At 50.7% G+C, this 15,079-nt stretch overlaps 1 protein-coding gene across 1 annotated transcript in view; it reads left to right on the forward strand.

The window, feature by feature from the left end:
• The first annotated feature begins 2,796 nt into the window (after window positions 1-2,796).
• STON1 (stonin 1) overlaps window positions 2,797-15,079 on the forward strand; it is a 21,543-nt gene continuing 9,260 nt past the window's right edge. The window contains exons 1-2 of the mRNA XM_013003989.2: window positions 2,797-2,851; window positions 5,575-7,527. Of these exons, the coding sequence (XP_012859443.1) occupies window positions 5,622-7,527 (1,906 nt within the window). The 5' untranslated portion in view covers window positions 2,797-2,851; window positions 5,575-5,621. The remainder of the gene's footprint in view (window positions 2,852-5,574; window positions 7,528-15,079) is intronic.

Below are 15,079 nucleotides of genomic sequence, written 5' to 3' on the forward strand. Positions count from 1 at the left end.
CATCAGTGCTGAGGGCAGAGAGACAGTGCTGGGAGCTGCTGGGGACCATCCTGGTGCTTGGAAGGTACCCTGAGGAGAAAGCCTTTGCACACTGGCTATTCTTGATGGGGGTCCAAGAAAGCCCTTCAGTGTTTTGACCAAAGACAGAGACCAGACAGATTCGAGAAATTCTACGCCTAGTGCTGCAAGCACCTGACGGAAGCGAACAGTAGGTGTGTGTGCATGTGTGTGTATGTGTGTGTGTGTGTGTGAGTATGTGTGTGCTACTTCCAAACTGCTTCAAAGCTTCAGTGCAAATCAAGCAAGTTAGATACCAGAAACAATGTGGCCAGTTTGAGGGACCGTGTCACAGGTTTGATACAATAAACAAAGGTCTTCAAGCAACGGGACAAAGGAGGCATGGTTCACAGGGGCAGGAGGCAACCCTGGGCCAATCATTCCCTGAGGTCTCCGGCTCCATTGCCTTGTTTGCCCAGAAGGTTTTGTTTACCCCAGCTGTCTGCATTAGAACATCCTTACTGATCAAGTTTAAAAGGATTTTCGTTTTTATTATTCTTTTAACCACCAAGAGGGGCTGCTACATTTTGCGTTTTAGCAAACTAAGAGATTCACAGACTGCATCCCAAACCACGTCGCAGTCCCAGCATCTGATTGGCAGGAGGCTAGCTCTTTCCCCCATCTGTTACTGTGGTCAAGGCCAGAGTTCATCTTAACCACGGCCTCCTCTGTGAGGACTCCCCAGGAGCGATGCTGTGAACGTTTACAGAAGGTACCTGCTAAGTCCAGGAGAAAGCCGTGGGCCCAGCACCAGCCCTCCTGGTCACAGAGAAGCAGGTGCCACAATGAGAATTCAAGGTGAAGGAGGTGTCTGTCCCCTGGCCCAGGGTCTGTACCTCAGAGTAGTGTTTTCCAGCATGTTGTGAGGCACGCCCTTCATGTGGGCTCTGGTCATGATGGAGTGAGAGGTCATGAGCCTGTCAGGCGGTGTCGTCCTGGAGGACAAGAGCCTCCGGCAGGCTCTGGGCAGGATCACCAGGGAGAGACCTGACTTGACTGTTGTACCCAGGGTTTCAGACACCCATTTGACCCCTCTCCACCCCGGGGGGATGGCATTGCCAGGGAGATCCACACACAGAGGCAGGAACTCTGTGCTCAGGCTGGAGGGTGAGGCTAAGGCAGGGTCATGGGTGTGGCAGGTCGCAGACACAGCCATTCTCAAGGGATTTGTAACCCAGCCTGCTGCTAAAGCAGACGCCCGCCCCAGGCCCTCTGATTGCCTCCTTCCTAGAGAAAATGTGCACCCTCAAGGCTTTGGTCAGGGAGAGGGGCCAAGGAATGTAGAGAAAGGAAAACCAACCTGGATCAAGTACCTACTATGAGGCAAATATTAGTATTTGCAGTAGATATTAGTATTACCATTTTACAGATGAGAAAATAGGCTCAGAGATCGCCGCGTAGCAATTTGCATAGCATTTATGAGAGTGCCATGAGTATGAGAATAAGAGTCCAATGACGGAATCAGAATACCTGCTCTGCTCAAAATCCTCTCTCTGGTCACATAGAGGCCATCTGCCGGGGCTGGGCAGTTTGAGTGGCTCTCTGTCGCTGTCCTGCCAACTCCAAAGCATGGCGCCCCACGTGTGTCTATACCGCTGTGCTCCCTGAGGTTTTCCGAGGCGGAGTTTCTAAAAGAAGCACAGCCCCACACCTTTCTTCTGAGGCACCTCCGGGTAGACAGCCTTCCAGCTTTTCCATTAGCAGCCACGTGAGCTGTTTGCACCATGCAGGTACTCTCCTTACTGTCTAAAGTTAGGCAATGAACAAGCTATTTAACAGATTCTTAAAATCAAGGTTGATCCATTACTGGGACCTGAATTGATCCTAGAAGAGTAAAGGTCCATTGCCAGCTGGGAGGAGCCAGGTGTGCCCTCTCTTGGGGAGCTAAAGTTGGAACCGGCACCGATAATCCTGGATAGGTTTTGCTGTAGTTTAACATTTTACAAATGGTATTTCCTGCCACAGCCAAGCTAAATAGCACACATGCTTGGGATTAAGTGTCTTCTCAGCTGCAGGACACACGCGCTAATCCTAGGCACATGGACCTGTGGGTACTTCTGTGACCTCAGATGGGTGTGCTGTGCAGGTTGTCTGCTTTACCTGGTGTTTTACATATTTGGTTTCAAAGGTATAACTTTTTCCTTTAAAAGGAAAAAAAAAGGTCCCATGGAAATGCTCCTTCTCATAATTTTGATGGCAAGCTTTTGAGAAAGTGCCTCTTGGGGGCATTTTTGCACACTGGGCTGCCCCTGACTTGGGCATAGTTTCAAAACGGCCCCTTTGGGGTGGCGGTGAGGGTCACAGGATGTAGGAGGCTCTGCAGACGCTGCGCCCCTGGGTGTCCTGACAATGTTGTTGTTGATTTGTCAGGCACTGGGGGAGAGAATGAGCGTTCCTTATTTGGGAACAGCCAATGAAAGCACACAGACACTGACATTAAGACATTCCTTCTTGAGATTATGCAGCATTGTTGGCGGTGGGGGGGAGGCAGGGGCATAAAGGGCCAAATTCAGCTTCTGCTCCGGAGGCGGATCCCAGATGTCTTCTGAGGTTGGGGTCGGACCAGTCGGTTTGGGACTGCTGTTGCCTCGCGCTCAACCAAAGCACCAGTGTGCACCCTGCCTTGGCCACACAGACGCCAGGCTCTAGGGGCTATGTCTAGAGGGAGCTGGCTTTCACAGACACAACAGACACACACTAACGTGGGGACTGAATCTTCAGCTGCAAGCGGCCTGGAATCTCCTTCGGCAACCAAATGCATCCGGTCTTATCTTGAACAGCCACCCAGGACAAGGTAGAGCTGCGGGGTGACCATTTTGACTGGAATGGTTTCCGGGGAAAAGCAAAGGAAGCCGGCAGCAGGAGCAGACCCTGGCGAACAGACGGGGTCAGGGGTGCGGGGATGGCACGGGAGGAAGGGATTGGCAGGGAGTTTCACGGTCTAAGGAAGGAGACAAATGTCAGGGCTGAGGAGACCCGGACATCTTTGGTAGATGACAAGGCGGAGAACTTTCTCACCATTCAGGGCAGAACGGCTGCTGCAGGGACCGGAAATGGGGCAGGCTGAGTTATAAAAGTCATTCTTAGAATGGGATCCAAATTGATACTGAGCTATTGTTGTTTCTGAGCAATTCAAGGAAGCTGCCGGTTTCGTTTCTCACAGCCTGATGATGCCTGAGGAGCAGAGATGTGTGAGGCCTTCCCAGAGCGATGGGCTTTTCCAAGTGCGAGCAGGCGTCTTTCAGCTGCCATGGGCTCAGGTTAAATCCAAGCTGTACTCACTACCATCAAGTCGAGTCCGACTTGCAGTGATCCTGTAGGATAGGGTAATCTTGCTCCTATGAGATTCTGAGACTGTGACTTTATGGGAGTGGAAAGCCTCTTCTTTCTCCTACAGAGCAGCTGGTGGTTTTGAATCGCTGACCTTATGGTTAGCAGCCCGATGCATAACCACGATGCCACCAGGGTTCCAGGCACAGGTTAAGACTTTTTTTTTTTAACAATGTGTGTGCTTGTGTGTGTGTGTTTAAATAAGCTTACAGGCCTTTTGAAAAGAATGGGATTTATTTCTTCAATGAATAGAAACCACTTTTTGTCTCACAGGAAGAAACCAACACCACTGTTGCAAATTGTAAGCTCGCAAGGTAATAACCGATGAAGCAAACCATTTTGTATGGATCAGAGTAGGATTCAGTCAGAAGGTGAATTATTTCTTGCTGTGGTCTTCCCTTTTTTCATTATAAGCCCCACAAAAGTAAATATTTTTGTGATCTCTTACCCTGGGCGGGGAATTACGTTGACTGGATTTCTTCTAAAGCAGGCAGGGCGTGTGCTGGCCAAGGAATCCTGTGGCTGATTTCCTGCCTCTCAGCTGCTGCTCTGCTGCCCAGGGGCAAGCACTTTGTGGCGACTCTGGCCTACAGTGACAGTAAATGCCATCCAGAGAGAGCCAGGGAACCTGGGCGACTCCCCCGCTGTGTGTTTTCCTGCTCACAGGAATGTGTGCAGGAGCAAAGACAACACCGAGGCCAGTCCCCAGGGCCCTCCTTCTCTCTGTGTTGGCTGCGTCCCAGGCTTGTGTGATTGCCTTTGCTGAGCCTTCATTGTCCGCAGCTGGAGGCAAGAGGGCCGGCTGCAGGGAGAGAGGTGCGCCTTTCCCACGGCAGGAGTTCAGCAGGTTATGAGTTTTCACACGGCCCCCGGAGACCATGGAGTTTTGGGTTCTGTCAGTTTGGAAGTTTGGTTAAGGATCCCAGCATGAAGACCCCTGGACTTGATGCTAACACCGTTTCTTCTTTTGGGGACATTAGGCATTATCGAATAGGTTTTTGAGTTGGAAAGGTTCCCAGAGACCATTCTGGCTAAACTGGATGTTTGCGGAGGTAGAACTGAAGTCCGTGAGGCTGTGCAGTCAGCCAGTGGTGGTGACAGGGCAGTGGTCAGCATTCCAGTTACCAGGTTCCTGGGGACATTGCTGTGGCCTTCAGCTCATTGTCTCTGGTGTCATACGGGTAGGTCACTCATTTAGGTTGTGTTCAAATTGTGCTTCTCTCTATGCTGAGAGAATGAAGACTCTGGTCTACATAGAGTCTTGTGTGTAAATGTTTTATTGCTGCTCTATTCATAATAGCCCCCCAGAGACAACAATCTAAATGTTCCTCTAGATAAGCAAAATGTGATATGTCCCTGCGATGGGCTATGATTCAGTCTCAAGAAGTAGTGAAGTCCTGTTATATGCAGGACCTTGAATGAACCACCAAAACACTGTTCTCTCTGGAAGAAGACAATCACAAAAGGCCACATATCGTATGATTCACTTTCTGTGAAATGTCTAGGATGGGCAGATCCTTAGAGACTCAGCATCGCTTAGTGGTTGCCAGGGGCTGGAGGAGGCAGGGGCTGGAGAGAGCAACTGTGAAGGGATGTGGGGTTTCTTTTGGGGTGATAGGAATGTCCTGGAGTCAGGTAGTGCTGATGATTGCACAACTCTGTGAATATACTTGAATGTGCACTGAATTGTGCACATTGAAAGGGTACATTTTTTTGGGTACAGGAATTATATTTCAATAAAGCTGTCTTTTTTTTTAAAAGTCTTAGTTGTATTGCTTACCAGTTGCATGATAACCTGAAACCCAAGTGACCTCAACCGAGAATTAAAGATAATAATCACACCTCATGCACAGCATTATTTGATTCGTGAGCTTGTGAATAGGGAAATGTTTCTGAGTTGTAAAACTCACATGTCTTTTAAACGGTTGATACGTTGTTCCTTCATTCTAGATTAATTTTCCTCTTCTCCTCCTGTGTTCAGCACAACCCTAACAAGTTCTGGTCACCTAACCTCCACTCCAAGACTTACCTGCTTGCAATCAAAAGTGCTTAAACAAAAAATTTTCTTAATCCAATTAACCTGTAGATTTGGATGCTTTTAAAAATTGAATTCTTTCTGAGAACTAAAGATGCCTACTCGAGTTCTTCTCAATTTTCGATTCCTGTTTTATCTTTCTCCTTCCGTAGAGACAACCTCCTGGATCCCCTGACTGGACCGCATTCCGACTTCAACCATGTGCTCCGCAAACCCAGGCAACTGGGTCACGTTTGATGACGACCCCGCTTTTCCTTCTTCTCAAAAGTCAAAGAATTTCCAGCGGGAGAATCAAGGTGTCTGCAGACCCAAAGGGCTCAAGCTGAACCTCTCTGGCTTCAGGGACGTTTCCAGTGGCTCCTCATCCACCTGCAGCACCCCTCTTCCTTCGCCCATTGTAGACTTCTATCTCAGCCCCGGCCCTCCCAGTAACTCCCCTCTTTCCACCCCGATCAAAGACTTTCCAGGCTTCCCCGGGGTGTCCAGAGCAGGGACTCACGGGCTGCACCCTCACCCAGAGTCACCTGCAGGCAGCGCCCTGCCCGCCCCAGGGGCAGGCCCCCCCGCCTTACCCACCAAACCAGCCTGCTCACCGCACGCCTCCCTGCCCAGCGACCACCCTTGCCCGTGCCCAGCGCCCCGTGCGGGCCTTCCAGATGAAAGCAGCCTCGCAGGCGACAGCCCGCAGGGTCGGCCTTTCCAGGATGACTGTGCCTTTTCCAGCCCCTTCTGGAAAGGGGAAGGCGGTGCTTCCCCGTTCATCTTTGACCCTCCGGGAGGCAGGAAGACATTCCCGCCAAGAGACCAAGAGATGCCCATTGATGCCAAAAGCCTCAATCAGGGTTCGCTCAACTACATCTGCGAGAAGCTGGAACACCTCCAGTCGGCTGAGCACCCCGAGCCGCTGGGTGGCCGGTCGCGGCCCCGCCTGGATGCTGAAGCCACCGCCGCCGCCCCCTTCGTGCCGCGCGCGCTCTTCCGCAGCCGGCCCAGAGCCGGGTGGTCCTTCATGCTGCGGATTCCCGAGAAGAAGAACTTGATGTCGTCCCGGCAGTGGGGGCCGATTTTCCTGAAAGTCTTACCTGGAGGGATCTTGCAGATGTATTACGAGAAGGGGCTAGAGAAACCCTTTAAGGAGTTCCAGCTGGACGCGCACTGTAGGCTTTCGGAGCCCAAAGTGGAGAACTTCAGCGTGGCGGGGAAAATCCACACGGTCAAGGTCGAGCACGTGTCCTACACGGAGAAGAGGAAGTACCATTCCAAGACGGACCTCGGGCGCGAGCCGGATGTCGAGCAGATGCTGAAGCTGGGCTCCCCCGAGTACCCCGACTTCCTCGACTTTCTGACCACGGTGGATGAGGCGCTCGTGAGGCTGCCGGCGGTCCCGAGGCCCAAAAGGAACTACGAAGACCAGGAACTGACCTTGGAGATCACGGACAACGTCTGGGGCCGAGTCTCGAGAGAAGGGAAGATGGCCGAGAGCGCCGTGATCACGCACATCTGCTGCCTCGCCTTCGTGAACGGGAGCGCCGAGTGCTTTCTAACCTTGAACGACCTCGAGCTGCCGAAGCGAGACGAGCGCTACTTCGAAAAGGACCCGGGAAAGCGAGGGATTGAGATCCTGGACTATCATTTTCATCCGTGCGTGAAGGCGCAGGAATTCGAGCACTTGAGGGTCATTAAGTTTGACCCGCTGGACGCCTGCCGATTTGAGCTGATGCGTTTCAAGACGCGCTTGTCGGGGGACGAGCTGCCTTTTTCTGTCAAGTCCGTCGTGGTGGTCCAGGGAGCATCTGTGGAACTGCAGTCCTTCCTCAACATGGCCCCAGCGGCCCAGAGACCCTCGCACGCCGGGCCCCCGAGGGCCTGTGAGAACATCACGATCCACTTCCCCGTGCCATCGCAGTGGGTCAAGGCCCTCTGGACCATGAACCTGCAGAGGCAGAAGTCTCTGAAAGCCAAAATGAACCGCAGGGCATGTCTGGGAAGTTTACAGGAACCCGAGACGGAGCCTGTCGTGCAAGTCACCGTGGGCTCCGCCAGATACGAGAGCGCCTACCGGGCCGTGGTGTGGAAGATAGACCGGCTTCCCGACAAGAATTCATGTAAATATTCAACACCCCGAGTTGGCTTCTAGGTGAAGTAGTGTCAGTAGCCGGGGGGCTGCAACTTGGCTGAAGTCGGTGCTCCTGGCCGCCGGCGAGAGTCCCACTTACCGCCCAGGGTCGCAGAGCGGGGTCAGAGGTGATACGTACGGTCAGCTGATTTACCTTTCTCCTCTTGTGCTCATTTCCACTACATGAATTTGCTACCTCTCCCGTTGCTTTAACCATGAGAAATAACACTCTAGGCCAGAATGTAGCTATGGATGGTGACACAGGAGAACTGTGTCGGTGTTTCTGACCGGGCCTCTTGGCTAATGCGCCTGGCTGTGTTGTGGTGGGAGTGTCGGGGTGTCCTGGCTCTTAGAGACCACACGTACAACGGAATGAAATAGTGCCTGATCCTGACCAGCTTTACAATCACGGTTATGTGGGAGCCCATGACTGTCGCCAGGGTGTCTGACCATCTCCCCCAGGGTCTGCCCCGCTTTCGACCCTCTGATTACCAAGTGTGATGTCCTTTTCCAGGGACTTGTCCCTCCTGATTATAGGTCCAAAGCTCGCGAGACCAAGTCTCTATCTTGCTGCTATGGGTTGTTCTTTCCAGACAGATTGACCTTGGGTTCCCTCCCCGACCTTTTAAGAGCTGTCATCTTAACAGAGCTAGATTGTATTTTCACTTGATGTTTTCATTCTGTCCTCTTAGCCAGTACCTCTCCCTACTTGGATTTTGGCCCCTGCTCTTTGAAATAAGATAGTCTTTCATTTTTACCAAAGTCGGTTTCTCTGGCTGAAGTAGCCAATTTGGTCCTCTCAATTGGTTGTTTTAAAATTAGGAGCACACAGCCTCATTGTTAGAAAACAGAAAAAAACAAAATATAAAAATATTTTTTTTTCAGTTAATCTTTGATCTTACAATAAAAACTAATCATGTAGAAATTTAGAACTTTTAAAACAATAGGAGAGCAAGCTGTAGTCAGTGTAATACAACAGTGCTAAAAAAGAAAGAAAAGAAAGAAAGAAAATATTTGAAAATCGGGCTCCTGCTAGTGTCCATTGAGTTATTTCCAGAAGAACACTGGGAGGTAGCACTAAATGGGGGGGGGGGGGCGGCCTCGGGGATCTGAGCGATGCATTCATTCATTTATTCCTTCAACGGAAGCTTTGTTGGGCGCCTGTCTCTGTTCCAGGTGTCAGGGATAGAGATGAGTAAGATTTGACCCCTGCTTCCAAAAAGCTTGTGGGGAAATTTAAGTTCATCCCAGGGCCCTCCAAACTGTGCACTTCAGAGAGGCATTTTTGCTTGTGATTTTATGGTAGCAGCGTTTCTGAAACCTGAAACCATGAAAAAGCATGCTAGAGCTTTTAAATAACGTTTTATTCTATAGCACTTAAATCGGGTCCCTGGCCAGCTGTCCAGCCATCAGTATTTGTCTTGAAGGGGGACTGTAGTGGAGGGAGTGGAGCGCCGACCCTTCAGGTTTGGTGCAGGGTGACTAGAGGGTCAAGGGCCGTTGATCACACCACCTCCTGGAGGTCCTACGTAGGGATTCTACCTGGTCTTGGCCAGGGGAGCTGAGCTTATTTCCGAATCTGTGGACCTTTACAAATTTCTTTCTAGTTTTGAAAAATTAAATCTTCCTGTGAAAATGATCCTGCTTCTCATGACCATCAAGTTGATACCAACTCGTGGTGACCCTACAGGACAGGGTAGAAGTACCCCTGTGAGTTTCTGAGACAGTAGTTCTTTACAGGAGTAGGAAGCTCCATTTTTCTCCCATGGAGTGGCTGGTGGTTTCGAACTGCTGACCTTGCGTGTTGCAGCCCAACACATAACCATTATGCCACCAGGTCTCCTGTGATCCTACTTACAACACTCCATTTCCCCAGAGTTAATGGAATGGTGCATGGATTCAGTCAGCATGGATTTATTGGGATGGGGGCTCTCTCATGCATTCAACCAACTACCACTAGTTTTCTTTTAGGTGCAGGTTTTGTGCTCAATGCTCAGAAGCCAGAGACTCAAACATGAATCATCCTCTCCCTAAATGCAGCTGCCCAGTAGGGACAAAGACCCAGAAGCAGCTGTCCACACAACCATAGAGAGGCGCTTTCTCCCAGCCTGTACAAACAGATGCTGGGGATCTCAGAGAAGCTGCCAGTGTGCTGGGGAAGGCTTTGCTGGAGAGAGAGGTGAAGAATGGCCTGAAGAAATGAGTAGGATGCCATCAAGATCGCACCAGCAGAAGCTCAGCGTGAGGCTGGCCGAGTGGTGGCGAGAAGCCAGCAGAAGGCGGGCCTCGGGCACCAGGTCATGGGATACAGGCTTTATCTGTGGCCCACAGATGTCAGGCACAGCAGGGACAGATTCGCATCTTTGAAGCGGCCTGTGTGCGGTGTGGAGGGTAGATTGAGGAGCCGGTTGTAGGTCCAGATGCCGGATGAGGGCAGGAGCAGGGGGAACTCTGATAAGAGGAGTCACAAGAGGCACCCCTGACAGCAGGACAGGCGAGGGGTGAGAGTAACAGCAGCAGTGGCCGGGTCAGGTGAACATCTGGGTGCGGACGTGGTGATTAGGGAGCCCTAATGGTGTAGTGGTTACATGTTGCCTGCAGTCTACAAGGTCAGTAGTTCAAAACCACCAACCACCCTGAGGGAGAAAGTTGGGGCGTTCTACTCCTGTAAAGAGTGGCACTCTCAAAACCTCACAGGGTGACCTCATGCTCAAGAGGATCACTCCAGGGGTTTCCACTGGCTGAATGTCGGGAGAGGGCCGCCAGGCCTTTCTTCCTTGTGTGTTGTAGTCAGGAAGCTCCACCAAAATGTGTTCGGCCTCATAACAACACACAAGCCCCAACTGCCAGGCAGGGGGTGGCTGTGCAGGAGGTGCTCTGTGCACGAACCTAATGCTGGTCTCCACAGAGCAGGGGCTGGTCCACCGGTGCTACCTTAGAGTCACTGGACTTTAAAACCCCCTGAGCTGGGCCTCCTGCTGCTGCTCAGAATGGGGGGGAGGCCCTGGCTTGGGGCTTCTGTCAAAGGTTTACCCCAGCAGCCAGGGTTGAGACCTCCTGGCCTGGCCCCTGTCCGGTGAAACTTGTGATGGTCCCCAAGGCAGAGCTCATTCCTCCAGCCCTGTGTGACTGTGAGCATCCCCAGCTCCATCACTGCCCCGCCATTGCTGCCTGACATCATGAGGTGTTCACCAGTGGGCCGTGAGGCCACCGAACAAGGACAAGAATGGACAAGAGAGCTGGGTTAGACTTGATCTTGGCCTTGAGGGATGCTTTGGAAGGCTGTCAGAGCACCAACCCACACAGAGCAAGGCCTTGCAACCATTTTTGTCTATTCCAAAACCACACTCACTGCCATAGAGTCGATGCTGACTCATAGTGACCCACAGGACGGGTGGAACTGCCCCTCCGAGTTTTCAAGACTGTAACTATATAGGAGTAGAAAGCCTTGTCTTCTTTATGAGGAGCAGCTGTTGGTTTTGAACTGCTGACCTTGCAGTTGGCAGCCCAAAACCTGACCACTCTGCCACTAATGGCACCTCCTTTTGTCCACCAGACCGTGGTGGATCACTTAGGTCCTTATGCGTCAAAGCGGCTTGGCTCAGGCCTGTGCCTAGAGATGGCCAAAGTAGAAGGCGGTCCTGAGGGTGCTAGGGGTCCAAGCTGGCCTTGGGCGGAGGGCATAGCTGGGATGTCGTTCCTGTCCCACAGGCACCTGCAGTCATTCAGGAGCGGGACAATGATGGGGGGTGCGCTCCAGTGAGGCTACAGCACAATTTGCTTTCAGTGACAAGGGTCAAAAGAGCAAGGTTGGGACAGTGAGCAAATCCTTGTCCTAGCACAGAGCTTGTGGAATTCTCTGCCCGGCATCCTCTTGGGGGGCTGGAATGCTGTACTCCTTAAGTGTGCTGAAGTGTTGTCCTTGCTGGGAACCAAGGACCCGAGGAGAGTGACAGGGACTTGAAGCATTGTCGTTTTTCTATATTAGTTTAGTGCAGAGAGAGCAGATTTTTTATTTTTAAGTCTTTAAAAGGTTAGTTCTCAGGTTAGTTAAAACCTATGAGAAAAACCGCCCAGGTTCCAAAAACGGAAACGGATAAGACTCTATGAACTTACTCTCATAGGGTGCATTTATATAAACTCTGGTTTTGTTTGTTTTCATATCGATACTTCTTGTCTTCTCTCCTTCCTGGGGGTTTACGTGAGCAGGATGAACGGGTTCACAGTTGTGAACTCGCTCGTGGTTGATTTAAGAGGGAGGCTGCTGGTCCCTCTTAAATGCCACTTCTTTAGCAAGACAATGCTCCGGACTCTGTTTACAATGGGTCACTCTTTCATTGCAAGGAAAGTAGGCCCAAGGCAGGAAGCTCATAAACTTCATTTCTACTGAGTGTGAATGCTGACCTAAGAGTCATTCCTGAGGCCTGACATGATGGAAGGGAAGGTAGGAGGGCAGATAGAAAAAATGGAGGGGGGTTGAGGTGGGCCACAAATTAGACAAAGAAAGGGCAGGAGGTTGCAGGATGGAGCGAGGGGAGGGAGAGGTAGGGAAGGCTCGTGAACAAGGAGCATGAGTGCTCTCTCTCTCTCCAGTTTCACTAATGACGCATTACCGAGAACTTGCTGGTATTTTTCTTCTTTGTGGTCAGCTCCTTGGTAAGTGTGAAATCCTTCCGCCATTCATTCATTCCCTCCAGCTTTCAACAATTTAATTTCAAAGTACTCAAGTTCACTTAAGTAGAGTACCACCCCACCCCACCCACAACTTTCATAGTGATTTGGGGGAAGGTTTACAGGGAGAATTAGTTTTCCACTCAACAGGTTGGTTCCTGTTGTGGGTGGCAATCCCTTCACGTGTTAGCACGCTGTCCACTTCCTTCGTGGGCCACGCCCTTTGCATTTGCCTGTTTTTCTACTCTGCTCTCTTCTGAGCGTTGTTGTTTTTTTTTGGGGGGGGGGGCACCTGCTGCTCTTTGGGTTTGTCTGGTTGATTATCCTGAGGTGGCTGCCACTCCCTGGTGTTATTGTCCACTTTATTGGCTTGTTGTTTGGCTGGCATTTGGGCCTGGGGCTGTGGTGGGGGCAGGTGGATTCAGTTCCAGGAATGAATGGTGTCTAAGAGTTACAGTCACAGGAACTCTGGTCCCTGGTCTTTTGGGGGACCTTCTCTTCTGAGACTGGCAGTGGGAGCTGGGCTCCATCCAGTTCCTCTGGTCTCAGGGTTGTGGCAGTTGGGGTTTGTGAGGTCGGTCCGTCCTTTGGACCCCTTGTTTACTTGAGTCTTAGCTGTTCTTCACTCTGCTCTACTTCACATGGAGAGAGACAGAGACAGAGACAGAGACAGAGAGAGAGAGAGAGAGAGAGAGAGCAATGGCTCCTTCCTAGATGGCTGCTAGTTTCAAGACCCCAGTCATGACGCACCAAAGAGGATGTAGCACACTTTGACCTAGATGCTTCCTAAGTTAGTGGTCCTAAGACCCCAGGCCCAGTGAATGATTACTTCCCTGAGGCTAAGAAATGCTCACATTGCCCCAGGTAGACTCTACTGTAAGAGGCCGGGCATGGGGGTGGGGTTCTGCTGTGGACTAGGCACTGGGCTGCTAACTGCAAGGGTGGTGATTCAAACCCACCAGTTGCCCCACGGGAGAAAGATGAGGCTGTCTGCTCCCATAAAGACTTATACCTCCAGAAATGTTATGAGTAAAAATCGATTTGATGACCGTGGATTTATTGTTATTGGTTTATTTTTTTGTTTATGCTCTACTGGACGTAGGTAGTGTAGTGGTTACATGTTGGGTGGCAATCCGCATGGTCGGCAGTTTGAAACCACCAGCAGCTCCACGGGAGAAAGACTAGGCTTTCTACTCCCGTGAACAGTTAGAGTCTTGGAAACCCGCAGAGGGGTCACTGGGAGTCAGCATTGACTTGATGGCAATGAGGTTGTTTTTCTTTATATTCGTGGCTATATTTGCAGCACATGCAAATAGATTTTGTGGCTTGGGTTTCAGGTGATCAGAAAAGATGCTGAGCATCAGAAGAGACTCCATGGCGATAGGTTGATGCCTAGAGTATCAATTAGTAAAAAATAATCATAGAAGATGTAACCCCTGCCGCCGAGTCTATTCTGATGCACGGTGGGCCTGTACGACACAGTGCAACTGCGCATAAGGTTCCCAAGGCTGTGGTTCCCAAGGCTCTTGACTGGCTGAGCATTTTAACCGCTGCACCGCCATGGTTCTTTACACCTTGGCATAAAGAAAACAAAAATCCCCACAGTGGGGCCGATAAGCTACATGGCAATAAATGGGAAAAGTACTGATGTTGTCAGGAACTCCATTGTACTTGACTCTACAATGGAATACCATAGCAGCACTAGTCAGCACCAACGGCAAAAGTAACCACAAAGCGCATTACCTGACTGCCGCAGAAGACCTCTTCAAAGTAGTAAAAGCCGAAGTGGCACCCTGAGGCCTCAGGCGCGCCAAACCCAAGCCTGGTATTTTCAGTCGCCTCATCTACACGTGGCTTCTGGGTAACAAGTAAGGAAGACCGGAGAAGGATTATGTTTTGAATTGTATTGGTGAAGCATGTGGGATAGACATGGCCTGCTTAGACTTCTAGAAGGACAGAGTCCTGGCAGTGTAGTGCTGAAAGCATTTGGCTGTTAAACAAAAGGCAGTTTGAATCTACCAGCTGCTCCTAGGGAGAAAGAAGTGGCCATTTATTTTCATAAAGGTTTATAGCCTTTGAAGTCAAAATGGGTACATAAGCAAATGTGGTGAAGTAAGCTCACGGTGCTATTAAAGAACGCTACAGCAGCTGGGGTCTTAAAGGCTTGAAGCGAAATAAGCTGCCTTCTAGCAGGGAAGCAACCAAGCCCACATGGAAGAAGCTCACCAGCCTGTGTGATCAGGGGGTGTTGACAGGATAAGGGACTAGGCATCAGAAGAACCAAAACGGACACATAAATTGATGCAAATGATGGGGGCAGACCCAAAGCCTATCTGGAGATAAGTGGACATTCCCTCACAGAAGGGGCACAAGGGAAGAACGAGACAGCCAGGGTGCAGCCCAGCACTGAGGGAACACACAGCATTCCTCTAGTTCTTTAAATGCTTCCTCTTCCCCATTATCATGACCCCAGATCTACCTTACAAATACGGCTAGACCAGAGCAAATACCCTGAATTCCAACACATGGAATTCAGGAACAGCAATGGGAGTAGACCACGAGGATAGGGGGAAGGTGAGGGGAGTAATGGGGAACTGCTTATAATAACACACAGTCCCCTCTCCCCCCCAGGGACATGAACAACAGTAACGTGGGCGAAGGGAGACAGCGGGTGGTGTCAGATGAAAATAATAATAATTTACAATTTATCAGGGGTCCCTGGGGGTGGGAGGGAAAAGAAGAGGAGCTGATACCAAGGGCTCAAACAGAAAGAAAATGTTTTGAAAATGATGGAGGCAACATATGTACAAAGGTGCTTGATTCAACTGATGGATGGGCTGTTATAAGAGCTGTAAGAGCCCCCAATAAAA

The sequence above is a fragment of the Echinops telfairi genome, unplaced genomic scaffold, assembly GCF_000313985.2.
Source record: "Echinops telfairi isolate 266 unplaced genomic scaffold, ASM31398v2 ScPeMD7_7475;HRSCAF=8513, whole genome shotgun sequence".
Taxonomy (NCBI): Eukaryota; Metazoa; Chordata; class Mammalia; order Afrosoricida; family Tenrecidae; genus Echinops; species Echinops telfairi.